Source organism: Epinephelus fuscoguttatus, linkage group LG19 (genome assembly GCF_011397635.1).
Source record: "Epinephelus fuscoguttatus linkage group LG19, E.fuscoguttatus.final_Chr_v1".
In the NCBI taxonomy this organism is placed as follows: domain Eukaryota; kingdom Metazoa; phylum Chordata; class Actinopteri; order Perciformes; family Serranidae; genus Epinephelus; species Epinephelus fuscoguttatus.
In genome coordinates, this window is record NC_064770.1 from 543,198 (window position 1) to 571,050 (window position 27,853).

At 38.5% G+C, this 27,853-nt stretch overlaps 2 protein-coding genes across 7 annotated transcripts in view; one reads left to right on the forward strand and one right to left on the reverse strand.

Annotated features, from left to right (window-relative positions):
• Nucleotides 1-27,853, forward strand: part of LOC125878876 (uncharacterized) — a 189,120-nt gene that overhangs the window by 6,219 nt on the left and 155,048 nt on the right. The window lies entirely within an intron of this gene.
• Nucleotides 327-27,153, reverse strand: prrg2 (proline rich Gla (G-carboxyglutamic acid) 2). Of its 3 annotated transcripts, none has more exons than XM_049560349.1 (7): nucleotides 27,000-27,153; nucleotides 26,731-26,828; nucleotides 25,070-25,242; nucleotides 24,201-24,234; nucleotides 21,491-21,614; nucleotides 4,062-4,205; nucleotides 327-726 (listed from the first exon to the last, which is right to left on the reverse strand). In XM_049560349.1, exons 2-7 carry the CDS (start codon nucleotides 26,813-26,815, stop codon nucleotides 684-686), a joined length of 603 nt encoding a protein of 200 aa, XP_049416306.1. In that variant the 5' UTR covers nucleotides 26,816-26,828; nucleotides 27,000-27,153; the 3' UTR covers nucleotides 327-683. The 3 variants fall into 3 exon arrangements, with proteins under 3 accessions (XP_049416306.1, XP_049416308.1, XP_049416307.1); XM_049560351.1 differs by having other exon boundaries at nucleotides 26,926-27,140; XM_049560350.1 differs by having other exon boundaries at nucleotides 26,731-27,140.

Here is a 27,853-nt window from a genome sequence, read left to right on the forward strand (position 1 = left end):
CGTTCATCCTCTCCTTCCCTCCCTCACTCTCTCCAATACACACACACTCTCTCTCTCACACACACGCACACAATTTGTCATGCACAACAGTGTAGTGTGGTGTAGCATTGTGGAAGACAGTTGATATTGAGTCTGGTGAAAGAAGCTCTGTGTCTGTCTCCAGCTGTAGGCCTATTTTCTACTGTAACCTGCTGTGATACACAACAAACACACAAGTTGCAACATGTAAAAGAAGATGTGCTGACATCCTCAAGACTTCACTTGTGTACTCATGTCTCTTCACTGGCATGACAAGTTAGAAGGGATGCAGAAAATGACTGGAGTCATTTGTAACTGTTGTGTAATTTATTATATAAAACATAGTTGGGTTTCTTGAAGAATCAATATTTCCATGAATTTAGTGCCTTTTGTTGCTCTGCTCAAAAATACCTTACAAGCACAACAGTTTGGTGTACAGTGCAACCACAGAAATGAACCACACCCTCAGCTGTACCCACTTTAAAGCATCACATGTGTAGTGGACAGACAACTGGCCAGCCCATATGCAGATCAGTGGTGTCCATTGTGGGGTTGTGTCCTAACTTCACTTATAAATACAGTATATGAAAAAACATGGAATATTCCAAAGTTCACTCAAACCACCAGTGCCCATTAAGCATAATGAAGAGGCTCTGCCAGCCCTCTCATTCGTTGTCTCCAGGATCAGCGGGTTCTGATGGCGCACCCCTGTGGTCAAAGAGAGGAAGAATCATTGTGAGTATCCTTATACACAGCAGCATGGTCCGTGACGGCCCAACAGTCGGTTTTGTTTTGGGTTTTTTCTTCTTAGAAACAGATTTCCCTCAGTCATGGAAAACCTGGGAAAGTCATGGATGTCATTTTCCAGGCCTGGGAAACTAGAATTGAAATCCTAAAAAATACTTAAAGTAAAGTAAATTTGCTCATCTACAATATTGAAAAAAAAATGCAACTGGACAGAAAATCTCAACTTTATTTTAGTTATTTTCAAAAGAAAGACTTTTTACACATACTTCTAATAAAAATTGTTTCAAGTTTCAAATATGGTAATAAAATGTGTGTTTAGCCAAAAATAACTCTTCTGTTTTAATTTCTTTAGGGGTCATTTTGACTTGTAATTCTGTGAAACCATGATATTTTCTGAGACTGTTGTTGTGCCGTGAAAATTTCATCCCCTTGCAACCCTATCCTCCATGGTAATCTTCTGTCAGTAATGTTGAAAGCCAAAGCCAGACTGACACAAGTGCTTGGAAAGTTATTGTTTGAAGGACAATGTATTGACTGTGCCTGCAGTTTGAAGTATTTGAAGTGAATATGAGTATAACCAGCTCTTAGAGGCAGAAAAGGTTGCTGTTTATTTTTTTTATTTTTTTACTTTTTATTTGTTCATTTTTCAGTTTAACACTTAACAGAAGACAATCAAACAACAATAATAAAAGAAAAAGAAAAAAATATAATATAGGCAGGGGCAATACTCTCTCTTTACAATCTTATGTATTGACTTATTTTTATCATGTCAGCTGGGAACATGACCCATAATTGGTCATGTATGCCTTAGCCCCCCCTTTTTGCAATATTCATAGAACCTTTGGCTCAAGCTATCAGACAAAATGAAGAGCTGAAAGGAATTAGTATAACAAAAGAGGACCACATAATAGGACTTTTGACGAATCCCCTTTTCCTTTAAAGGTAGGGACTGGAGGATTTTCCAGTTGCTGTTTGTAAACACACATTCATATTTGGCCCCTCCTATCAGGCTCAACACTCCCGGGTGTACGGAGCCCGGAGGTACGGAAGAAGGCTTCACAGAAGAGGTTCAGGTAAGGCTCGCACTGGTGCACACTCGGACACGCTCAGTCACGCTCGGGCACGGCACCTGCGTTCTCTCATTGGCTGGGGAAATCTCCGCCCGGAAGCGGTCTGAGCTCACAAAAACATCAAAATACAGTTAAAGGGCAGGAGCTCTGCAAACAGTGTCACCACCACACATGAGTAGAAGACCATAGGTGATGATTAAGCAGGATTTCATTTGTATATGTCTATATTTTGTTTTGTTTGAAAATCCTCCAGATCCTACCTTTAAAGCTCTCTTTACCCCATTATATTCTCTGTGCTTCTTTACTATATCGGTCACATAATCATGGTCAAAATAGAGAGTTTTGGTGCCAAGCTGGATCTTTCCCTTTTTCCAAGCTTCTCTCAGTACTGTCTCCTTGGTTGTGAACTCCTGGAAGTTTATAATAATAGGCCTGGGAGGGGCTTCGGGTCGGGGTTTGTTCGCCAGGGAATGATGAGCCCGCTGTATTTTCAGATCCAAGTCCTGTGGTGGTGACAACTCACTTCTCAGGAGTTTCTCAACAAACTTTGGTACCAAGTTTTCTTCCTCTGCCTCTGCCACTCCAAAGATGCGTATATTGTTTCTTCTGGACCACAACTCAAGGTCCGTTAGTTTCTGCTGCAGGACTCTTTGCTGCTTCAGGCAACTGCAGAGCGCTTCGGTCGCCTCCGCCCCCCACCCCTCCACCTGCTCCACACGGGTCTCCGCTTCTCCAACTTGGTCAGTCAGACTTTGCATCTCCGTAGCAAGATTGTTGGGTTTGCCGTTGATTTCTTGTCTCAAGTTGTTAATTTCTTGTCTTAGGTGTTCATTGTCCCCCTTGAGATCAGTTTTTAGCTCCTTTATCGCCTCAATTACATCTTCAGGGTTAACGCTCGTTCCGGGGCTCCCGTGGCTCCCGTGGCCTTCAGCGGCTACACTATGGGTGCTAGATAGATTTGCTTTGGTGTTGCTAGCTTTCACCACCGAGGCACTTTTATCTTGAGGTCTCAGCATTTTTTTTTCTTTAGTGTTTCTTCTCCCACTCATCTACCCCTTTCACTAATAACAGTCAAGTTGTCGAGTTTATTGGTGGGTGAGTTGCGATTAACCATGTGTCTAACTACTCCATCAGCAAACCGAAAGTCCTGCTGTCTAATTTTTTAATATTTAATTATAAAGTAATTAAAGGGCACCATACTGTTCTGTTAGTGGAATACGTTTTGGATGGCCATGGAAATTTTATTATGGATCCTTGAAAAATCATGGGAAATTCTGTCCATGAAAATATGTGGGAGCCCTGTAGAGGGTTAGATAATATATGAAACAGAAAATGCATCTCAAAAACCACAGAATACTATATATATGCTATATATATATTTAGAAAATACTGGCTGGGCAAGTACTGTTAATAAGTACTGTTTATCAAGAGGAGGAGTTAAGAAAAGTTTTCTGGTCATAATTTTACTACCAGTATTTAAATAATTACACTGTTGCAGTTTTTTTTTAATTTATTATTATTTAGTTATGGTGTTTTAATGATATTTGATATACACATTCATGGTTGGTCAGTATTTAAATACAAAAAAAAGTTTCAGATATATATGAGCTGAGCACCTGTTGTGTTCAGCCTGCGTTTAGCCTGGAGTCAATCAGTTGGGAGCTGTGATAGAGAACGTGTGCTGATATGGTGAATTTATATATATTTAAGTGAATATTATGTGTCTGCAAATACTTAGATTATGGTCTAATAACAATTCTCCAACTCAGCCGGATTTACTGCTGCAAGTGCAGTTCCACTGACTCAAAATTGCATACATGAGCTGAGACCTGATTCGACGACAATTTGATTGTAGTCTCTGCTCACATCCATGCTGATAAATGCTTGCATGGAAAAGGCCTTATGCACAATTTTCTGTCATACATTCGTTTCATACATAAGGGCCAGTGTCAGCTAGAACATCTTTCACCATTCATTGTCTATAGAGCAACTTCAGACTTTATACCCTATGACATCAGACATAAAACTTTTAGTGGTCTAGTTTTTGGATTTGGGAGAGAGTTGTTCATGTTCACTAAAATTTTTGGACTGCCTTAGACTGTAGGAATAACATGTATGCATTTTGAAAATGGGTGAAGTTCCCCTTTAATTTGGTTGGATCTTGGAGCATCAGATACTAGCCTGGATCCATGTAATGTGCCTGTGCAAACTGTAGCACCTACTTACCCTGAATAAGGTGGTGGCGGGGCATCGTGTTGCCCACTGTGGTTCAGAGCCTCATTGTAGCTGGGTAGACCTGGGGCAATGATACCAGACAGGGGCACCATCTCTGGGGCTGGACGTCCGTCTACTGGCATCCTCGCTGGAACCCTGGAACAGCACACAGCACAGCACACAGAAACCAAACTCAGTGGAGTTAGACAAGCCAGTTAAGTTACTGTAAAGCCAGTCAGGGCTAAAGCAGGCATGATTGTGCCTCAGTACCTCTGCTAGCAAATATGTTTGATATCCTATTTTTATAGATCATGTTGTGTTTGAGTCGAGATTTACACAGATGATGGTGCTAGAGAAAATGTCAGGATCAGGATTTGTAAGACCCACAGGACTACAGGTCAAAAAAGCATTTGTTGTGTGGGCTATTATTACACTGCTATCTCCCAGCTAGTAATAATAATAATACATTTTAGTTGTAGAGCGCTTTTCAAGGTACTCCAAGATGCTTTACATTGGTTAAAAACTATCACAAAATAGACTACAATAAAATACACACGACATCATTCGCATATTAAAAGCCGCTTTGAAAAGATGTGTTTTGAATAGTGATTTGAAGTGGGAGAGGTCAGTGCAGTCTCGAATGTGTTTGGGGAGTGAGTTCCAGAGGGAGGGGGGGCAGTGCTGGGTCCTGAGTGGTGAAGTCAGGAGGCTGGCATCAGAGGAGCAGAGGCTGCGGGATGGGCGTGTGGCGGTGGAGCAGGTCAGTGAGGTAGGAGGGGGCCTGGATATGGTGGACTTTATACGTGAGAAGAAGGACTTTGCATTGGATGTGTTGTGGGACAGAAAGCCAGTGGAGGTTCTGATCACTGTTGGGATTGAGTTTGACTCAATGTTTCTGTCTGAGGTTCATTAACATTGTTAAAATGTTTATGTTGTGATCTGAAATGATCACCAGTAATGAAGTTTATCTTTTTACCTGTAGCCAGGCATTCTTTACAGAGTTAAAGAATTTTTTTTTGCAATGCACATAAAGACATTGAATATTGAATGAATTCATGAATGTATGTTGAATAGGTTGCATAGATGATTTTTTTTCCAAAATCTGTTTATTGATTTTCTCATTTTAAATGACAAACATACAAAACACTCATAACAACATCCCCACATAAATGCCACAAAAATGGTAAGGGTTACGCTGAATAAATATATGGAGTGATCTTCCACAAAACCTAAATAAAAAATAAACAAATAAATAAGAAAACAGAAAATCATAATAAATAAATTTAACATATCTGCAGATTCATAGTTTGTTCGTGCACTAATCATATGTTAAAGTTAGGATTACATGTTTCCCTAGCATATCAGTTGACATGAAACCTGTTTCTCCTAACTTTGACATATACATTTACTTTACATAGGAAAGGTAAAGAAAACCAACAATATCTGTGTCTCATAAGCGGTCACATTATGTAAATGAAGGGATAAAATAAATCAAAAAAAGTGTCTAAATAAGTAATGGATGAAACCTTAACTTTTTAGTTGGTAAAATTTGAAGGGTAGTTTCACAACTGCAGAGAACATATCCAAAGCACTGAAGAGAAGAGGAAAATAAAGAGAAAGAAAAAGATAAAATACAGGTGGAAGTACAATTATCCCATTTCCCATATAAGAGCAGCAGAGTCAAATTGTTGTACTCTTAGGTATAGTGTAAAAGAAAAAAGGCACTGAAAATAAACAACAATTAACTGTCATCTGATCTTTGTTCACGGGAATCATTGGGCAGATTGTCCATAAAATGCAAAAAGGGTGTCCACATGACATTAAATTCTTCAGCTTTACCTTTTAGAATGTATGTTAATTTTTCTAAAGCTAGATGTGAAGACATCTCTTTCAACCACTGAGTGGGATCAGGACTCTGAACATCTTTCCACTTTAAGGCTATTACTCTCTTGATTTGTAACAAACAAAAATCAATGAGCTTTCTTTTCTTTGCATTAGCCACAAAGTTCTTAGGATATACTGTATATATGAATGAAACAAAGTGCCTCTTTCTATGTTACACTTAAAACAATTGTCTGGAATGTTGGGATTGAAATTATTTAGTGTAATGGGAGTAATGTAGGTTCCGAAGAGCCATTTGTATTGTAATAATCTGCCTCTTGTGTTAATACTCTGGGTTTGGGCCAAAAGACAGGCTTTCTCCCATTCCTCTGTGGATATATCTAGCTGTAGATCATTCCTCCAAGAGGATAAATAGGAATGTGAGTTTTCCCTTGAACCATCTAAAAGTATGTTATATAGCTTTGATAACTGACCCCTGCCCTGTAAATGGTTAACTGTAAATTGCTCAATTAGTGATAATGGCGGTTCCACATAAGTTTTACTTTGAGTGTGTATGAAGCTTCTCATTTGTAAGTATTTAAAGAAATGTTTCCTGGGAAGGTTATATTTATCCACCAGCTATTGAAATGACATTAGAGTGTGATCAATAAATAAATCCTTAATTTTACTTATCCCCAGATCTATCCACTGTTTGAAACCTGCATCTTGCCTCCCAGGTTTAAAACTATCATTTCCCCAGATAGGAGTGAAGCATGATAGTTTAATGTTTTCATTCAAAAAGGTGTGGGTTCATGCCAAATAGATATGGTGTTTCTTAGAAAAGGGTTGCGTGTTTGCTTCCAGAGCGTTTTCCTTTTTACTGAATACATATAAGAACAAAGTGGAAGTTCTGTTAAACTATTCTCCATCTCCACCCAGATTGGAACATCTCCGTTCAGAAAATAAAACATGGCAGCCCGAAGTTGAGCAGCCCAGTTAGTAAAGCTTCATATTGGGCAGTCTAAGCCCTCCTCTGTCAAATGGTAGGTAAAGGAGGAAAAGACGCAATCTAGGAGGAAAAAAAGAGGCTGGAAGAGGAAGAGGGATTGACTGAAAAAGATACAGGAACTTGGGTAATATTGACATCTTTATGATATTAATTCGTCCAATCATGGAAATCGTAAATGAACTCCATCTTTCGAGCATGTCCTCTACCCCTTTAACCAGCGGGTCATAATTGGCAGACAAAATGTTATCAACCTCTGGAGTTATTTTAATTCCCAAATAAATAAACCCCTCTGTAGCTTTGGCAAATTGATCTTGAATCAGTGGTTGTTCCCTCTCCTCTTTATTCAGCATTAATAAAGCACTTTTAGAGTTGTTACTTTTATATCCGAAGATTCCAAATTCAATTAGAACTTGGTTTACTGCTACAAGTGAGGTGTCTAGGCTTGTTAAAAACAAAACGATGTCATCCGCAAAAAGAGCTAAACGATGTTCCCTTCTCCCAATTGTAATCCCTGTAATTTCAGCTGATTGCCGTATAGCCATAGCTAAAGGTTCGATGGCAAGTACAAATAATAATGGAGACATGGGACAACCTTACCGTGTGGATCTGCATAATCTAAAGGGAGTCGAGTACTGATTATTAGTTAAAATTTCTGCCATTGGTTCTGTATATAGTAATCTTATCCATTCTAAATATTTTTCTCCGAATTGAAATCGTTTCAAAATGTCGAAAAGATAACCCCATTCAATCCCATCAAATGCCTTTTCGGCATCTAATGATAGGATTGCATGCCCTTTAGTATTTTGTTTTGCAAATAGAATATTCAAGAGCCTGCGGGTGTTGTGAAAGGCTTGTATTTAGGACAAAACTATTTTGGTCATTATTGATTATACTTGGAAGAAGAGTTTCTATTCTTTTTGCCAGAGCTTTACATAGAATTTTGGTGTCACATGACATTAGGGATATGGGAAAATAAGATGTTCTTCCTGAGAGCGACTTGTTCGGCTTTAACAACAGGGAAATCGTTGAAGCTCTCAGTGTTGGAGGTAGAATTCCTTTTTTATAGGATTCGTTAAACACCTCCAGAAGATGTGGGAGCAGCTTGGCTGAGAATTTCTTATATATCTCTATAGGTAGCAAATCAGGTCCAGGGGCCCGCCTACTGTTCATGCCCATCAAAGCTCGTAATAACTCCTAAATGAATCATTTTTTTTTCAAGATTTAGTTTTGCCTCTTCAGTTATGGTTGGAAAATTAAGCCTATCCAAAAATCTGTTTTGGTCATCTAATCCATGAGAGATTTTTATAATAATTTGCAACGGATGTATTTATTTCATCTGGATCATTTAACTGTTTTCCATCTTCAGATGTTATCATATTGATAGCTCTCTTTGTTTGTAACTTTTTTATCCTCCATGCCAATAACTTTCCCTCCTTTTCTCCCTGATCATAATATGACTGTTTTAACCACAATAGATTTGAGGCTATCTTGCTCGTAGTTAATTCACTATAATGTTGTCTAATGTTTTTCTAATTCCTTTACTTTCTGTTCAATGGTGTTCAATTGCTTATGATATTTTTTGGATTTATATTTAGTGTAGCTTATTATTTCACCTCTTAAAAATGCTTTAAAAGCTTCCCAGTTTATTGATGCACTGGTTTGATTAGTATTTATGGAGAAATATTCATCTATTTTCTGGTCGAGAAATTTCACAAAGTCAGGGTACTGGAGCCACTTAGACTGAAAACGAAATCTGGGTGGAGAGGAGAATACCCTAGGTAGTTGTAGAGTCACTGAGATTGGGGCGTGGTCCGAAAGTAATATGCCATCATACCAGCACTTCTCAATTTTTGATAGTAGCGTGTTCGAGATCAGTAGATAATCTATTCTCGAGTATGTTTTGTATGTGCTCGAGAAGCATGAGTACTCTCTTTTATCATGGTTAAGACACCTCCAAGTATCTATAAGATTTAGTTCAGCCATAAATTTCTTGATAATTTTCCGTGTCTGTTGATGAGATACATCAATACCTGTCGAGCGATCCATTGTCGGATCCAAAACACAATTGAAATCACCGCCAATTATGTAATGACCTGGATATGATGATAAGGATAGAAATAGATTTTGATAAAAGGCTGGGTCATCTTTGTTTGGTGCATATATACTTATTAAGTTGATTAGAATAGAATTTATGGCCCCATTGAGTATGATATACCTTCCTGCCAGATCTATGAATTTGCTTTTCAAACGAAAGGGAACTGATTTATGGATCAGTATCATCACACCTCTGGAATGGGAATTGAAGCAAGCAGCATGAATCTAACCTGGCCATCTTTTTTGGATCCTACCCATTTCTTTTTTAGTTAGGTGAGTGAAAATTATATTGGATTTCATTTGCTTAATTCTACTCAGTACCTGTTTCAGCTTAACTAATTTGTTAAGACCTCTCATATTCCACCTGGAAATCTTCAAATCTATTCTGTTAGCCATGAGATTTGTAGTTTTTAATTTATGAGGTGATTATGAACATTCTGATCACTTTGATCAATTTCCTTCCATCTTTCCCTTTTTGCGAACTACAAAGCAGTGAAGAAAAAGAAAAAAAGACATAATATTCACATAATAAGCCGAGATAACCTTAAACATGAGAACACCATGCACTTCCCCAAACGAAGCATATGTAAAAAAAAAAAACACAGTTAAGGTGAATTCCGGTTATACAGAATGTTTGATCCTCTCCAGAAGGAACAACGTGATGTGAACACTGACCCATAATATAACAGGCCCACTAAACTGAAGACAAATAACCACATACTCAATTCAGCAGTAACATAACGAAGAATATGTTAAGGGGTGAAGTTGTACACTCATTCCGCACGTATTACGGTAACACTTGAGCACACACGCACGCACTCGCACACTCACCCATGCACACACAGAATAAAGGAAGGAAAAAGCCCCCAATAAAGAGAAAAATATATATGCGTATATCTATAAGAATATACATATAAAAAGATGTATGCAGGCTATATATATATAGCAGTCTCCCTTCCCCTCTTCAAATACAAACAGAAACTTCACTGGAGTCAGCAACATATGGGGTGCCATTTGTAAAGTGGCTCACGCTGAAAATAACATCAACATTTTGCCACATTTAGCTTCAAACAATGTTTAAAAAAGTGTTGTGAATTTTTTAACGTCACCTTTTACCACATTTACAGCAATATTTGTTAACTTAGAAATATATTAATTAGTTAAATCTAAATATTAAATGTGGCACCTAAATGTTAAATGTTAAATCTAAATATTAAATCTAAATCTAAATGTTAAATCTAAATCTAAATCTAAATATTAAATCTAAATGTTAAATCTAAATGCTAAATATAAATATAAATCTATAATGTTAAATCTAAATATTAAATCTAAATCTAAATGCTAAATCTAAATCTAAATGTTAAATGTTAAATCTAAATATTCTGGGTGAAACTAAATATTTAGCTAATAAGCAAATTCATACTGCCGGTCACCAGAAGTACCAAAATAAAAGCTTGAGATGGTCAGACTGTGTTTAAAGAATCAAGTAACGAATTAAAACCAACTTATTGGGGGAAATGAACACTTGAACATACATTAGCATGATAATAACTACCTAAAATAACAAGAAACATGTTTGGAGAAATTTTATTTGACGTGTACTTTGAGTTGTTAGTGTCCCTTCGGAGGGACTAACAACCTAAGCTAAGCTAACAACTGTTAGCTGTTAGCGGTGTCTGTAATGACTCATTAACTCTTAAACGGTCCATGAAAAAAATATTTTTCCAGCGGATGTCTTAGTTACAACATGATAGAGCTAGCAAAGCAGTTTTGTGTTGCGATGTGTGGTATTTATTCAGTTTTGGGTAATCACAATGTCTAGAAAGCATCAGTGGCTGCAGCAGCAGCAAAGCTAACATCAGGACGTCATCTGTTAAAAGCCTCCCGTTGTCGGATATGACATGAAACTACTCCAGTTAGTTCAATCATGTTGTAACTAAGACATCCGCTGGAAAAAAATATTTTTTTCACAGACCGTTTAGAGTTAATGAGTCATTACAGACACCGCTAACGGGGCTAACAGCTAACGGTTAGCCCCACTAATCTACGATAACCATGTTATTAATTTCAGAACATGATAGTAATGTTTGTTCAGTCATTGTGTTTATAAACTTTACAAACACCAGATTAGTCTAAACGGTGATATAGTGATGTGAAAAATGTGAGATATTCATATATATATGTAGCTAAACTCTGCTGGTTTTCTACCCGGAAGTATTTGTAAACAACAAGGTGATTCCCTCCGAAGGGACACTAACAACTCAAAGTACACATCAAATAAAATTTCTCCGAACATGTTTCTTGTTATTTTAGGTAGTTATTATCACGCTAATGTATGTTCAAGTGTCCATTTCCCCCAATAAATTGGTTTTAATTCGTTATTTGATTCTATAAACACAGTCTGACCATCTCAAGCTTTTATTTTGGTACTTCCGGTGACCGGCAGTGTGAATTTGCTTATTAGCTAAATATTTAGTTTCACCCAGAATATTTAGATTTAACATTTAACATTTAGATTTAATATTTAGATTTACCATTTAGATTTAGATTTAGATTTAGCATTTAGATTTAGATTTAATATTTAGATTTAGATTTATCATTTAACATTTAGCTGCCACATTTAATATTTAGATTTAACTATTTAATATATATCTAAGCTAACAAATATTGCTGTAAATGTGGTAAAAGGTGACGTTAAAAAATTCACAACACTTTTTTAAACATTGTTTGAAGCTAATTGTGGCAAAATGTTATGTTATTGTGTTGTTATGTTATTTTCAGCGTGAGCCACTTTACAAACGGCACCCCATAGCAACATGCGTTCTCTTTATATCGTTCATCACTCCGTGAGATAATGAAATAAAATTAAATTTGGAGGCATCTATCAGTCTATTTGTAAAATAAAAATAAAAACAAAAATAGTGCCTCTGTTAATGACACAAAAGTAACTCTATTAAACATGTTAATGATAAGCATACCTTTACCGTGCAAGATGAAGCGCGGTGGATAAAGGGGTATGAAAAGAAAAAGAAAAAAAATGTAGGAGACCGGGGGGGAAAAGAAAAATCGAACGACTTATTATGTCTTCAGCTCTGAAGACAAGGGTCACTTGTATTGGCGCTGAGAATCTGCATCATTCCTGGATGGTTTTTAGTATCCGAATCAGGACCGACATGAAGATCCAGCGCTCGCCATCTCCCTCAGCTCTCAGGACAGGGGGACCCCTGCGCCGGCGACTGCATCCCTCGTAGGTATTCCTCTGCTTCAGGAACCGTTTTGAAGATCTGACGTTTGCTCTCCTGTGTAATCACCAAGTGGGCACGGTAGAGCATCCCGTAGCATATATCCATGGCTCTAAACCGGGCCTTGACTCCGTCAAGTTGCCGCTGACGCTGGTGGGTCTCGGACGACAAGTCAGGGAAAAAAACGAGACGGTGATTTTCGTGTCGCGCTTCTCCCAACCTCCTGGCTGCTCTCAGGGTCTTCATGCAGCCCTTGCTCTGGGTGCGGTAGAAGACCTGCTTGGGTTTACGTGGCCAACACGATGGGCTCTCTCAATAGGTGCTTGAGTGAGGGTGTCGCCCAAAGTCTTAGGAAGCCACTCTTCCAGGAAGGCGCACATGTCCGTACCCTCAGTTTTGTCAGGGAGTCCGACCAGCCTCACATTAGAAGGTTTTGCCCGGTCTTCTTGGTCCTGAACTTTGTTGCTCAACATCTCGATCGTTTCTTCCAGGCATTCAGCCTTCTGCTGGAGAGTTGTTACATATCCTCCGCTTGTGAAATTCTCCCCTCTGCTTCTTCAGTTCTCCTGGCATGGGATTCAATATCTACCTTGATCCCGTTAATTGCTTCCATCACATCGGCAGAATGTTTGGTGATGTCCTGCTTTAAAGAACGAATCTCACTCAGGATGTCACTGTTCGTGGGCATGCCAACTCCCGCTATTCCCTCGCTTGTGTTATCCATGCTGCAAGCATCATTCATGGAGGAGTTAGCTTCTACATTATCCGCATCACTTCGCATCCCTGTTTTGGATGTTTGCTGACCTGTTTTACAACTTTTAGGTGGCATTGTTTCCAATTAAGTCTTTACAAGTCTGCAGGTAGTTGTCTGTCGAGCTGTCAGTAGAGTTTCCGCCATAACCGGAAGTCCGGTTGCATAGATGATTACTTTAGAATGTGTGTTAGAAGTTCTAAACGGGAAAGATCAACCTCCAGAATTGTTATCAAAAGAAACTTAAAAACTTTCAATGAACAGGTTTTCCTCAGTGGCTTTACAGACAGTAATATATATCACACCTCTGAAATACTGGACATAACATTAGCCCTGGAATACTTTACAAAATCATTTATCACTATCATAGATAAACATGCACCTCTTAAAAACTCAGCATTAAAAATAGATCGAGTCCCTGGTTTTCCACAGAATTATCAATTATGTTTAAGAAAAGGGACAAAGCCTGGACTCTAGCAAGGCGTACTGGTGAAGCAGCACACTGGCTAACTTTTAGACAACTCAGAAATAAATGCACATTCTCCTTGAGAAAAGCAAAAGCTAATTATCACATAGAATTAATCTCCAATTCTTTTGCAGATCCATCAAAATTTTGGAAAGCAGTAAATATGAACAAAAACAAATGCTCTACACCCATTCCTTCTTCTGTTACATTTAATGACTGTTTCATAAATGATCCATCAGAGATCTGCCATGCCTTCAACACACACTTTGTTGCTGCTTGAAATCAGTTTGACATGGTTTACTCAGGTTACTCTCTTAACACTTACTGTACCTGCATACACATTTTTGTGTTTTTGCATTGCTTTTCACACATAATTTTGACTGTGTTCATGCATATGAGCTGATACTTTGAAAGGCTTTGTATTTTTTGGTCAATTTTTTAATTTCACTATCAGTTATTATAAAAGATCAGTAACGCAGTGTATAATCACAGCCATCACTTTGTGTACCATTTACACATTTTTGTGTCCATTCATTGAAACCACCATTTTTTATCCCTTAAAAAAATACATGAAAAAAAGTGATTTTTATTTTGATTTTTTTGTTGTGCAATGTAGTCTTGCTTGCCAGACCAATAAGCCTGGGAGGAAGGAAATCTGAAAAAAATACCTAAAAATACCACTAGTTGGCACCGTTGATATGTTGGAGCGTAAAACCATCCAAAATATGCATTATAGTTATTCCCACAATCAGGACTGTAAACATCAAACATCAAAGATTCTCACATTTCTCTCTCTCCCACGCGTGCACACACACACACACACACACACACACACACGCACACACATTCAAGTACTCAAAATTTTGCGCATCAAAGTTGCAGCGGCAGTCACTCAAGTTAGCAAAAACATCATGGATCAAACACACAGCAGTGCGGGAAAAGTAGTTTGTTTACATTCGTAAATTTACAGAGTATGTGGCTTATTGCAGTGTATAATCACAGCCATCACTTTGTGTACCATTTACACATTTTTGTGTCCATTCATTGAAACCACCATTTTTGTCAGCCGTGTCACACTGCTCCAGTTTTCTAGCATGCCAGCATGCCAGATATCCAGTCCCAGTCCCAGTCTCAACAACAGGGCGACTGACTCGAAGGGTTGTTCACACATGAGGGAAGTCTATCTGCCGACTCACCTCCAACCCAAGGTGGCTCTCAAGATCCTCTGCGACGGCAAAATCGCTTGCAAGACCACACCACAATCATCTGTGGGGCATGCACGCCTTCTGGCTGAACTGTACTCATTCAGTCACTCACTCACACACACACACACACACACACACACACACGCACACGTGCACACACACACACACACACACACACACACACACACACACACACACACACACACACAAATGACACTGGCATTTTGAAAAAAACTGGCATTTAATGGGTTAAAATCCTGAAAATTATGATGGAATTGGTTTTTATGATCAAGATTAAGGTTGGAAAAAAGAAAGAAAAACAAAATTGGAAAAATATATTCTAATAATATTTATATTTGTATTCATATGTGATACACAAAAATGTGTATAATGGTACCACAAAGGGATTCATTTAAAAATCTGACACTGCACAAAAAATATAAAAATGTTTCTGGATCGAGGTTGTTGTTAATTACTGACATATACCAGACTGTGATAAACCCTCCCCCAAAAATCCACTTTGCATTTAGTATTTTATTTCTAATTCACTTACTGTGTTTTTTTCTTATAAAAATTACACTGGCATTTTGAAAAAACTGGCATTTAATGGGTTAAAATCCTGAAAATTATGATGGAATTGGTTTTTATGATCAAGATTAAGGTTGGAAAAAAGAAAGAAAAACAAAACTGGAAAAATATATTCTAATAATATTTATATTTGTATTCATATGTGATACACAAAAATGTGTATAATGGTACCACAAAGGGATTCATTTAAAAATCTGACACTGCAAAAAAATATAAAAATGCATCCGGATCGATGTTGTTGTTAATTATTGACATATACCAGACTGTGAAAAACCCTCCCAAAAAAATCCACTTTGCATTTAGTATTTTATTTCTAATTCACTTATTGTGTTTTTTTCTTATAAAAATGACACTGGCATTTTGAAAAAACTGGCATTTAATGGGTTAAAATCCTGAAAATGATGATGGAATTAGTTTTTATGATCAAGATTAAAGTTGGAGAAAAGAAAGAAAAAAAATTGGAACAATATATTCTAATAATATTTATATTTGTATTCATATGTGATACACAAAAATGTGTATAATGGTATGGAATTGTGCTATTATTTGCAGATGCAGTAAGTGTTAATAATAACCCTCGGGATCATGTGCTCCCCTCATATCATACCTCTCAGTTCACCCAGACTGTCACTTCGGCTGTTGTTAAGGAAGTGTTTCAAACTATTGATTGCAGGAAAGCAACTGGGGGGGATAATTTAGACCCTTATTTCTTAAAGCTCTCTGCCCCTATTATTACTAATCAAATTACACATCTGTTTAATCTCTACATTTCTACTGGAGTTATCCCTCAGGTCTGGAAATCTGCAGATCTAGTCCCACTCCGTAAGGGTGGTGATAAAAATGATCTCAACAACTTTCTGCCCATTTCCAAACTCTGCTGTCTTGCTAAAATCCTAGAATCTTTAGTCAATAATCAGCTCAAATCATTCCTCCCAAGTAATTCTGTGTTAAACCCACATCAATCTGGTTTCAGAACAAAACACAGTACTGTCACTGCTACCACTTTAGTTATAAATTGTATCATAACTGCTGTCGATAAAGGTAAATACTGTGCTGCACTTTTTGTTGATCTATCCAAAGCATTTGATACTGTTGAGCATGCTCTGCTCCTACAGAGACTACATGATATTGGTTTTGATTGTAATTCCTGTAAATGGTTTCAGGACTACCATTTTCACAGGCAGCAGCGCGTGATTTTGGGAAATGACTGTTCTACATTTTTACCCCTGTTAAAGGGGGTACCACAAGGTTCAATTTTAGGTCCTGTCCTCTTCATTATTTATATTAACAATATCACATCCTCCATGACAAATTGTAATGCCCATCTGTACGCGGATGATACAGCTCTGTATTGTTTTTCTAACACCACACACTCAGCCACCCGAATCTTACAACAAGCCTTTAACAACTTGCAAAATGCACTGTGTAATTTAAAACTATAGCAATGAATGCAAACAAAACCAAATACATGCTGTTCTCCAGAGCCAGAGATATTGTTGATACTGCTGATAATGGTTTACACATTGCTACTCTAAATGGTAACAGCATTGAGAGGGTATCACAGTATAAATACCTTGGTATCTGGTTGGATCAAAAAGTCACTTTTAAATTTCACATAAACACACTTGTCAGGAAGTTACGACAAATAACTGGATATTTGTACAGAAATATAGTGAGTTTTCCCAAGTTCAGTAGGAAGCGAATAATTGAGGCTGTCTTCATGTCTATTCTGGATTATGGTGACATCATCTATAGACACGCCTCTGCCTCCACTCTTAAACCCTTGATTCGGTTTATCACTCCGCCCTGAGATTTATTACCAGTGACAGTTATTCTTCACATCATTGCATTCTATATCAAAAGGTCGGGTGGACATCTTTAACAGTTAGACATAACAGACATTGGTTTCTATTCATCTACAAAGCCCTTAATGAAAACTTACCGTCATACAATCTCCTCCTTATTAAACTGATCCAATAGTCATTATTCCACTTGCTCAAGTGATTGACTGACACTTGAAGTCCCCTGTGCAAATACTGAGCTTGGGAAAACTAACTTTAGTTTTTGTGCTGCACATACTTGGAACACCTTACAGCAAACGCTTCAACTTGATGCACTTGTATCTATAGGCCAGTTTAAAACCATGATTACAAACTACTTCACTCTTGAATGTAACTGTTTTTAACTGTTCTGTTGTTTGATTGTCTGAGCCATGTGTGTGATCCTCTCATTTGTATTTGTATATGTGTGTATGTATGTGTGTATATTTGTGTGTATGAGTACATACATGTGATTGTATGTGGGGTCTACGTATGTTTATGTGTATATGTATATGCCTGTATATATATTTGCTCTTGCTTTGTTTTGTTATCATATTTATTCTGTTCTAGCTATACTCTCAACATCATTGTAAATGAGAGTGGTCCCTCAATGATTTCTCGAGATTAAATAAAGGTTGAATGAATGAAAAAGAATACAATACAATATAAAACAAAAGAATGGTGCAGGAATGAGCCCTAAAATCAAGAAATGAGTTAGCATTTTGAAGTCATTGGGTTTTTGGTTAGATGTCTGAAATAAGGTCCTTGCTTAAAGGGAAATTTTGCTTTATTTCAACCCGTCTTCTATCGTCCTAAATTTGGTTCAAGTGACTAGTGACATACAGATAATAGTTAGCATGTTAGCCATTAGCCTAGATACAGCCGAAGCGTCAGACCTGTTAAAATGTAAGAGAACGGGCATCTCTTCAAGTGCAAAGTCAGTCCACTAAACAAGCTTTTTTCCACAAAGACCGCCTCATATCGTTAGGATAAATGTCAGAGAACATATAGAAAACGACATGTAAATGTGTTGTCTTACCTTACCGGTGTGCTGCCATGTTTGTTTACAATGTAGCTCTGCTTTCCAAAGCGCGGCTGAAATATTGCGAGAACAAGCAGCGATCTCATAGCGTGCCTGAACAAGCAGCAACAGCTGGAAGGCAGAACCAGACGGTCGCCTGAACAGAGGAGTAGGAGAGAGCAAGGCGCAACAGGTAACGTTAGAGGACGAGAGAGGAGGAATGGCTGCCACAAGGCTTTAGCTCTGGAGATTGGTGGTGTACCTGTGAATGCTGTGCCCCAGTGCCCACAGAAGAGGAATGCCTCTGTTGCAAGGAATGGGACCGGTTGCAGCCTTATTTTCCAGGTCTGGATGTGACTGAGGATGAGACACCTCCACCTGGAGTAACGTTAGTATCCAGCTGGGCTTTATCTAGAGCTGGCGAGATATATTTCGGCTGCACTTTGGAAAGCAGAACTAGAGGGATAAACAAACATGGCACCACACCAGTAAGGTAAGACAACACGTTTACATGTCGTTTTCTATATGCTCTCTGACATTTATCCTAACGATATGAGGCGGTCTTTGTGGAAACAAAGTTTGTTTAGCGGACTAACTTTGCACTTGAAGGGATGCCTGTTCTCTTACGTTTTAACAGGTCTGACTCTACGGCTGTATCTAGGCTAATGGCTAACATGCTAACTATTATCTGTATGTCACTAGTCAAAATTATGTCAAAATTTCCCTTTAACACAAGTTTAAGGGACATTCGCATTTTGTTCTGTAACATAAAATACATCAGTAAGTACCTCCCTCATGATTTTTAAAGCATTTAGGCAGGGGTGTGAGGTAGTTACAATGGGCCCCAGTGCATGCTAGCTGCTATTTATGCGCCTAAACTAGTTTCCGTATAATCTTATTATCTCATCACATGATCGAATGAAGACTTAACACTGGGTAACACCAACATACATATTACCCAGAAATCATCATGGCATATATGTATATAACAATATACAGAAAATAAGGAATTATTCATTTAACTGAATAGTTTTTTAAAAATAGCTTATTTATAGTTTATGTAGAATAAGCATATAATTTATAAAAATGTTGTTATAGATTGCTACTGACTATTTTACAGAAGAAAAAAGAATAAAAACAAAAGAAAACCATGATGGGGATGGGTTTGATTCATTCAAAGGCATTTATAGCCTAGCAATTTGCTCTATTTTTTTAATTTAATGAGAGTGTAAACACAGGCATATAAGGTGGCCATCTGAATTACTCACAAGACCCCACTCTCTCTATGGGCCCCCTCACCTCATGGGCCCCAGTGCAACCACCCCGCCTGCTCTGTCAATATTTATGCCCCTGCCTTTAGGTGTCTGAAGACGGTTGCTAACAAGTGACTAAATGAGACTAAAGAACGTCATCACCCCAACACTGCTTCACAGCCTTGTAGTGGTGGCGATGTGGTGAAGTAATATGTAACTGTAGTGTAGGTTGTTTATAGCCTGACATTAGCTTTTATTTCCGGTGATTGCATTTAAGCTTCAAAAATCAAAGAAGTGTTGTTCATTTGTGAAGATTATCTTGCTGAGTAAAACGTTTAAGTATCATAAATGTTTCTTTACCACAGAGCTTATTTTGTGCAATAATCCAAAAGCCAATAGAAAACTTCTATAGGCTTTTTGGTGAGGGAACCAGGGGTCCGTTTCACAAAGCAGGTTCAACAAACTCTGAGTCTAATCCTGAACTCTGAGTTGATCTACTCTGAGATAGGAAACTCTGAGTTTCCGGTTCCAGAACAGCTGATGTGAATCAGTTTAATCAACTCGGAGTAGTTTCACCTGGAGTTAAGCGCGTGCACCACGACTATAAAAAGCCAGCATCAATGGAGCCCCGATTCGACAAGTCACCATGGCAACGGGGAAGAGGAGCGCTGCGTTTTTCACCCCACTAGAATTAAAAATCTTAATGCACTCATACAGCGAGTTTGCACACGTTTTCAAAAAGAAGTGCAACACCGCTGCAGCTGCAAAAGAGAGGGAGACGGCGTGGGAGAACATTGCTGCTCGGGTCAATGCGTAAGTTTACATGTAGTCCTTTGCAACCACACTAATATTACAGGGGAAAACTGCTTGAATGGTAGCCTATTAATTTATTTCATTTAGATGCAATCCCGCGGGGAGAAGCGTATTTGGCAGCAGTTCAGGATGAAATATAAAAACATTGTTCAAACAGGTAAGACCTCGGCATAATCTCATGGGGGTACCTCATTTTGATCATGTTTTACATTGTAAAGTAAATATTAAGTGGCTGTTTGACTGTGCAGTTGTTTTATCCCCAACATAATGCTGTTGTCACACACATAAATGTGTTCTCATCTATATCATGTTCTGTTAAATAATTAAGCCTATTTAAACTAACACAGACTTCTACTCAGCCAGCAGAAAGAAGGCAGATGCCCGTAAAACGAGCACACTTTTCTGACCACCCTGCATACAGTTGTCTTACTCAAGTGCTCAGCATCTCCGACATTGTATAAAAAACTTCCATTTGCAAAGAAACGCAGCGCAACACACAATATCTGCTGGGATGTGAGAGCATGACTACGATTGGTAATGTTGCAAATGTAAGGACGGATTAGGTTGTGTATGTAGATGATGGACTGTGACGTGAAACGGTACAGCTCAAAAATATAATTGTCTGGAAATGCTAGAACATCTATGCGCGGTCTGATAACCATCTCTCAACGAATATTTAATTCTCTGCGCAGTAATGCTGCTCCTTCATCCACGGGATCGTTATCAGAAGGACATGCCATGTTAGTGAAAAAAGTCGCCACATACTGTGCCTGATGGACTTCTAATATAGCCTACTGACTCTGATTTTCTCAATGATTTTTTAAATGACAGACGGCAGAACTACGCTACGGCAAAACTCGCCTGCTGACTGAATGAATGAGGAAATCAAATGGAGTGTGTGGCTCTGAAAGAGGGCGGAGACAGAGAGAAACTCGAGGTTCATTGACAAAAACCTGGTCCCGACCAGGTTAGGTTCATAGAGTCTGTTACTACGGTAACTGACCGAGAGTTTAAGTTATCTCTCTCTCTGAAACAGGCTAGAGTTACCCCTCTTTCTCTGGTTTGAGTTACCTCCCTTTTTGAAACGGAAAACTCAGAGTTTCCCTCATTTCAGGGTTAACAGACTCTGAGTTTTCACTAAACCTGCTTTGTGAAACGGACCCCAGGGCAATGCTAGCTTCCACGTTGGCCTACAGAAAAACACCATCCCTGGTGCACTCTGTAAAAGAAAAACTGCATACTAAAGAGCTGTAAGGAAGGCCTGGTTGACCAAAGTTACCATTTTATTCTACATAAGTTGGCTGGGCAAAAACAATTCTCCGTAAATGTTAACATTTGAGTGAGTTTACAAGGCTGACCTCTGTCCGCCTTTGTTCTTGGCTTTGTAGCAGTAGATTCCCAGCACAGTGGCAATAACAGCGAGGACTAGGACAGCCAGGATCCCTGCCACCAGCCCTGACACGTCCACTCCGGGTGCATTCCCTTCAAAGACAAACACCATTAACATCAAACCATTGCTTCTTACACAGTTCTCACACCAAACAGTCAGCTAGTCAGTCACTAATCACTACAGCAATGACTTCAGTGATGCCTGTCTTTTTTTGGTTGACTTTTGATCATTGAGACCTACAGTATAAACTGCAACAAATTCTTCCTGTTTAATGCTCCATGCTGTACCAAATATGACACCTGCTGAACCCTGAATTCTGTACTGCTGACGCAATTTCTATTTGCAGCATAAATAAGCAAGCACACATTGCAGGTGTAATCATTTTGACTACACCCTCACAGAGTAACTGATTACAAACTATAGCCTACTTTAAAAAAAACTTGAGATGTTCCAAATAGTCAAAGATACACTTTAAAATTGTGCTGTGGCATTCAATAGCAGAATGTCCTCTACTGACATTCAAGAGGGCATTTAAAGATTTGGTAGCCTGGTAAGACCATCCTGACAACATGAGCTCAAGATTCTGTTTTGCTCTCTCTATCAGTCTGAACTTGCTCCGACTACAAACACTTTCCAGAAATTAAAAATCCAATCAGGGCCAAACAGGGATCTGCACTGTAGTTGGCAACATAAGTAGCCAATCAGGGACTGCATTGTAGCTGATGATGTAAAATGGAGGCCACAGCTTGCAGAACAGTAATGGCAGCTCCTGAAACAGCAAGCACTAACTCTAACATTAGTAGAGTAAACACAGCAATAAGTAAAGTTGTTGCAGAAATAGTCAGAACAAGAACAAGAACAAGAACAAGAATAAGAACAAGAACAAGAACAAGAGCATGACCTTGCAGTGTTTCTTAGAGAATTTTTTTTTTTTTTTTTTTTTTTTTGCCATTCCTACAACTGGATTTGGCAAACGCTTGATTTATCAACTGGCTCCATTGGTGATAAAAACAATGTTCCCCAGTGTTGTTATGCTGATTGGCTGAAGGAGTTTGTCTGTCAAGGCAAGTAGTCTCGTCCACTAAAAATGTTTGGGGCAGCTGTATCAGTCCAGACTGATGATATGGTCATGCAGTCTCCCATTTCTTGCCAGTGGGTGGGACACTGAGAACAAAGCACATCTCTGAAGCCAACGCAAAGGCAAACTCAGTGGAAGCAGGCTCTTTGGAACGGTTGGTTGGGGTGGAGGTGTCCATCATATCCTTCAAGAAATCTGTGTGGTTGATGGAGGAAAGGCAAAATAAGACATCTATGTAATTACCATCAATAATCCGCTTGCGTAAAATGCTCTGACTGTACAAGGCTGTTGCCGCAGTGGCCCGGGTTCGACTCCAGCCTGTGGCCCTTTGCTGCATGTCATTCCTGCTCTCTCTCCCGCCTTCACTCTGAGCTTTCCTATCAATTAAAGGCAAAAATGCCCCAAAAAATATCTTTGGAAAATAAAAATGGTCTGACTAAATCCAGCTTCTGTGGTTGCAAAAAGGAGGTGGCAGTGTGCGCTGGCCATATTCCCTTGCTAAGGTTGGATGGTGTGATTGCAACTCTCTTCCGTCACCTGGAAGAGAACTGGTGATGGAGAAGCGATGAGCATGGCAGGCTTACATGAGAGTGTTGAGTTTTGATTTGTTGTCCATTCTGTGAAATGGAATTCCTTTATCTTTTAGATTTTTTAAAGAGTGAGTTCAGTCCAGATGGAGATTTTTGATGAGAGCTTTGTTGTCGAGAGGCCTCTCTGAAGGGTGGTGGTGCTGCGACTGGTCGTGTGTTGTGAGGCTGGAGTAGTTGATGGCGGGAAACTTGAATTGTCGTTGGAGGTGATGGAATTGGTGGACTGCAGTGATGGTGATGGACTGGGCTTGAATTGCCTTATCCTCTCTTTCCAGATGAGTGAGGTGGGCTGGGAGATGCAGAGGATTCATCAGGTGCCTTATACTCTTGAATGTTGAGGAGAGATGAACCGGCAGGATACAGACCACAGAAGAGACTATGTTGAGGCTTGCTGGACTCACTTGCTCCCTGGTCTAGTTTTGAATAGCAGAAAGCAGGGTCTCAGGCACAAAGGCGGCAGAGGTTTTCGCCTTCTATTGCTGGGTCTGCTGGCATGGACTGATGGAAACTTTGGAGGTGATCACCTTGATTTCGCATGAAAAGGTCACCGTCCAGTGGGGATAGTGAGATGAATTCCATGGCCTACTCAAGAGATGTTTGAAGGAAGCTTTTTTTTCCTCATAATTTAAGGTAGTAGCTTACTTTTCTGTGTGCTCAGAGCAGTTGTACATGCTCTCGGCTCTGGCACAGTATGAGAGAGCAAACAAGAGAAGAGTCAGGTGGGTATTTACACTGAAGGTGGCAGAGTTGAGGTGTGGTCCTGCTCTCTAAATTCTACTGGAAAGCATATAACAATCAGGGAGTGTAAATTTAACCAAGTAGATGTAATAAATAAAATACAGAAATACTTAGCAATACAGAAATTCTAAATAATCAGAATGTTTACTATAATACTCCCATATTTATTGTAGCACATGTATGTTTAATGTAAAAATACTTCTGCTGAATGAGCTTGATGCCAAGGCCCATAGACTACAATAATGGATAATATTCATCTGTCAAAGCATTACCTCCACTGTTGACATAGTTGTTCCAAAATAAATCCTAAAAATGGAAGCAAAGAAAATTTATCGTCATTAAATAAGAAAAAAAGAAACATCAAGCAGCCACCACAGGACATTTCAGCCAGTGTTAACATGCCTTAAAAGTCCCTTTTTCGAATGCAAAACAAAACTAATTTCTAAAGTATGTTTAGGTATTTTTTACATTTGAAATGGATACTACAGATTTACGGTTGTTCACTCCGAAACAGCAAATGCAACAATACAGTGATAATAACTAAACACATGCTATGAACTCCTCATAATGTATGGATCCCTTAAATAAAATCTCCTCACTGTTCACAGCTGTCACAAAATTTAACACAAATATTCAGTTGGCATCAACCTCCTAACCTCAACACTAAAGTCAGGTTTCTCCCTATTTTTGATCTCAATATCATCAGACTTTACTGACACTTAACATGTGCTGCCAAGGCACAAATAAAATGAAAAGGCAGTTAACAAATTAGGTCATTAAATTAGTGAGCAAAATAGAAAAATATATATACAGGAAATATAGGCATACATATATACATGTATATCTCATATGTCTCATATATGGTTACCTATAAACACGTTTTATATGTGTTCATGTGTAAAAAACAAACAAACAAATAAGTATGGCATAGAGGAGTGGATAAAAAGCAGACTGTGAGCTGTAAGGAGATGAACTCCTGCCTTTATGTGCTGTTGATGTTGTTGTTGTTGCTCTGTCCTCACCTGTCTCTGTGGACAGAGCTGACACAGCCTGTATTTTTCCCTATCTGTTAAAAAGGTTGTAGGATTCTACATCCAAATGAGTGTAGGCTACAGTAAAGACAGACACCCAGCAGCATTACCGTCTGGACTTTGTCCTCAAACACCTCTCTGGCCTCCTCATAGCTGCACATCTCCTCCACGCACTCCCTCTCCAGATTGTCAGTCACTACTATCTCAAAGTCCCAGCTGTTATAGAGCAGCGAGCGGGACAGGAAGGAGTTTGCTGCCTGCCCGTCCACCAACACTGGATCTCCTGCAGGACAGAGGCCAAATACACTCATGGAGTATGCACTGAATGACAACAACAGTATAATCCACGTACATCCCAATATAAAAACACAGTTAAGAACAGAACATTACATTTTAGGTTTGCTGCACCTGATACTTCACTCTACTTAACTTGGACCTGTTGTTCTTGTTCATTGACACTTTTGTTTGCCATTTAGTAGCAACAAAAGCACAATACACTAATCTTGGCAGTCATATCTGCCAAGTCAGTATAGACAATCTCAACAAACAGATGGACAAGGTACAGTACAAACCCTGATAACATTTTGTGGTTGAAACCTTTTGATCATACATGAAAATTTGACCAATTTTAGCAATAGTAATAAGCTAAGACGCTGTTAATTATGAATTACTTGTTAGAGGACGTTGGGACTTTATTATTGTATTATCGCAGCATTTCACACAGGCACATTAGGTGTGACAGACTGTTCTGTATGAAGCAAGGAAAATTCATATAGAGAAACAAACTGAAAATATCACAAGGCTTTTAAGCATGTTGCATTTTTTACAATTTAGCTTTGTACAGCCATAATCAGGAGTTGAAATGAACAGTTTTGAACAGTGACCCCTATCTTATAGAGTTACAAAAACATTGATCAAATGTTGCATTGTTTATATTTTTGTCTTTGCACAACAATGTCATGCATTGAAATATTCAGTTTTGCACTTTATGACACACTTGTGACTATTAAATAAACCCATCCTCCACATATGAGGACTTTTTACCCCGAAAGTACTCACTGTTCAGAGATAATGGATAGTTTTTATACTTGTCAGGTCCCTCTCATCCCAAATAGCTAGGAAAATTCAAAAATGCATACCACACAAAAGCTGGGCTCTAAGGAGGGTACAGTACGTGTTGGCTGTATACAATTCTATGTTTTTCAATTATAAGTGGGAGTTTTTAGAAAGCTTTTCTCAGTGTTTTTAAAAGAGATAAGCAGAGGTGATTTGATTGGTCATTATTTTTCTCCTGTACACAGTACATTCTGTCCTGTAAATCAGAATGCATTTGTTGATACTTAAACTTTCTACTTAGACTTTTTTTGAAAGCCACTTGCTGACCAAAGATACTGTTATTTTTTTTTTTACTTACACTACATACTTGTACTCCAAATAGCTAGGAGAAATTAAAAATGCTTTCCACACAAAAGCTGGGGTCTCAGGAGGTCAAACGAGTGTGGTCACATGCTCTGACACGTTTTAATTTTGTTCAATATGCAGAAACAAGTGAGTGTAATGTACAGAGACTAATAAATGTCTTTTGTGTCATTTTACTTCTGTATTTGAGATGTGATGAGTTTGAACTAAATGTGAACACAAACAATTGTCCATCTGTATAAGTCCTATTGTAATTGCATGACACTTTTTATTGTTTTTGTTTTGTTTTTGGTGCTTGCTGTTTGCCTTTGTATGAACTGACCAACTTGAAGTGAGAAGAGGTGTGGTTTACCTGGAGCATGTCTGTAGATGACAGAGCAGTGGGCCAGCTGCAGCAGGAACAGCAGGGGTATCCACACCACTGACAAGGCTGCCATTGAAACAAAAAAACTACACAGAAAATGACAAGGAAGAGCCTCTGAGGAAATGAATCCAACACTCCTGGATAGAGGCCTGAGTATATCGAGGAAGAGCCTCTAACACTAACCTGTTCGTTAGCTCCTTACTTGGCTGCAGTTTAAACTGTCTATAAAAGCTTTCCAGGAGAAAAATCGCACTTACTCTTCTAGATTTTAAGAAGCCTGTAGACACCAATATTCCCTCGGAGTAAACTTCTTTAAGCTGCGTTTTGTGTTGTAACCGTCAGGCCACAAACAGTTGTGCTGTTTTCCAAGATAAACGTCACATCACAAACCTGTTGGACAGCATACCAGAATGAGGGAGGCGCCTCCACAAACCCGTCTGTCAGCTCACAGCCCACTGGCTTTGTTTACTTACTTTTTGATCACCAGTTGAGATGGAGAGAGTGTGTGCGTGTGCACACTCAGTTGAGAGTTTTTTAGGAAACAAATAAATCAACACCTCTCAGAAACAATATAACAATGTAACATTGCTATAGGTCCATATTTTAATAATATGGACCTATAGCAGTGTTACAATTTTTTTTAAACCAATTGTTTCGGAGAGGTGTTGATTTATTTTGTCATAGAATCATATAGGCCTACTATTCATTTAATGTATGAGGAAATTGAATATACAACTGGGTTTGCGGGATAAAACCTGGAAAGTACAAAAAATAGAAATAAAAAAACTGAATAGTATGTCAAATAGACAAAGAATATGTCATGCCATCTACCTTGTGTTGCCCATCTATCTCATGAATTAACATGTATTTGAGTGACATTAAAAAAAAAGGACATCAAATGAAAATGTCATCACCCAACTTGAAAAGAAATATGAATGTTGATGTAAAACTCCTGATAAACCTAAAGCAGGTTTACCGACCAGGCAAAGTAGCCACTTTGCCCCAGATGCCCAAACTCGGAAAAATGGAATATGATATAATAAGTATGTTTTTTCTTAGTGTATAATCACCAGAAAATAATAATTGTGTTTTTGTTACTTTAAAATTAGCC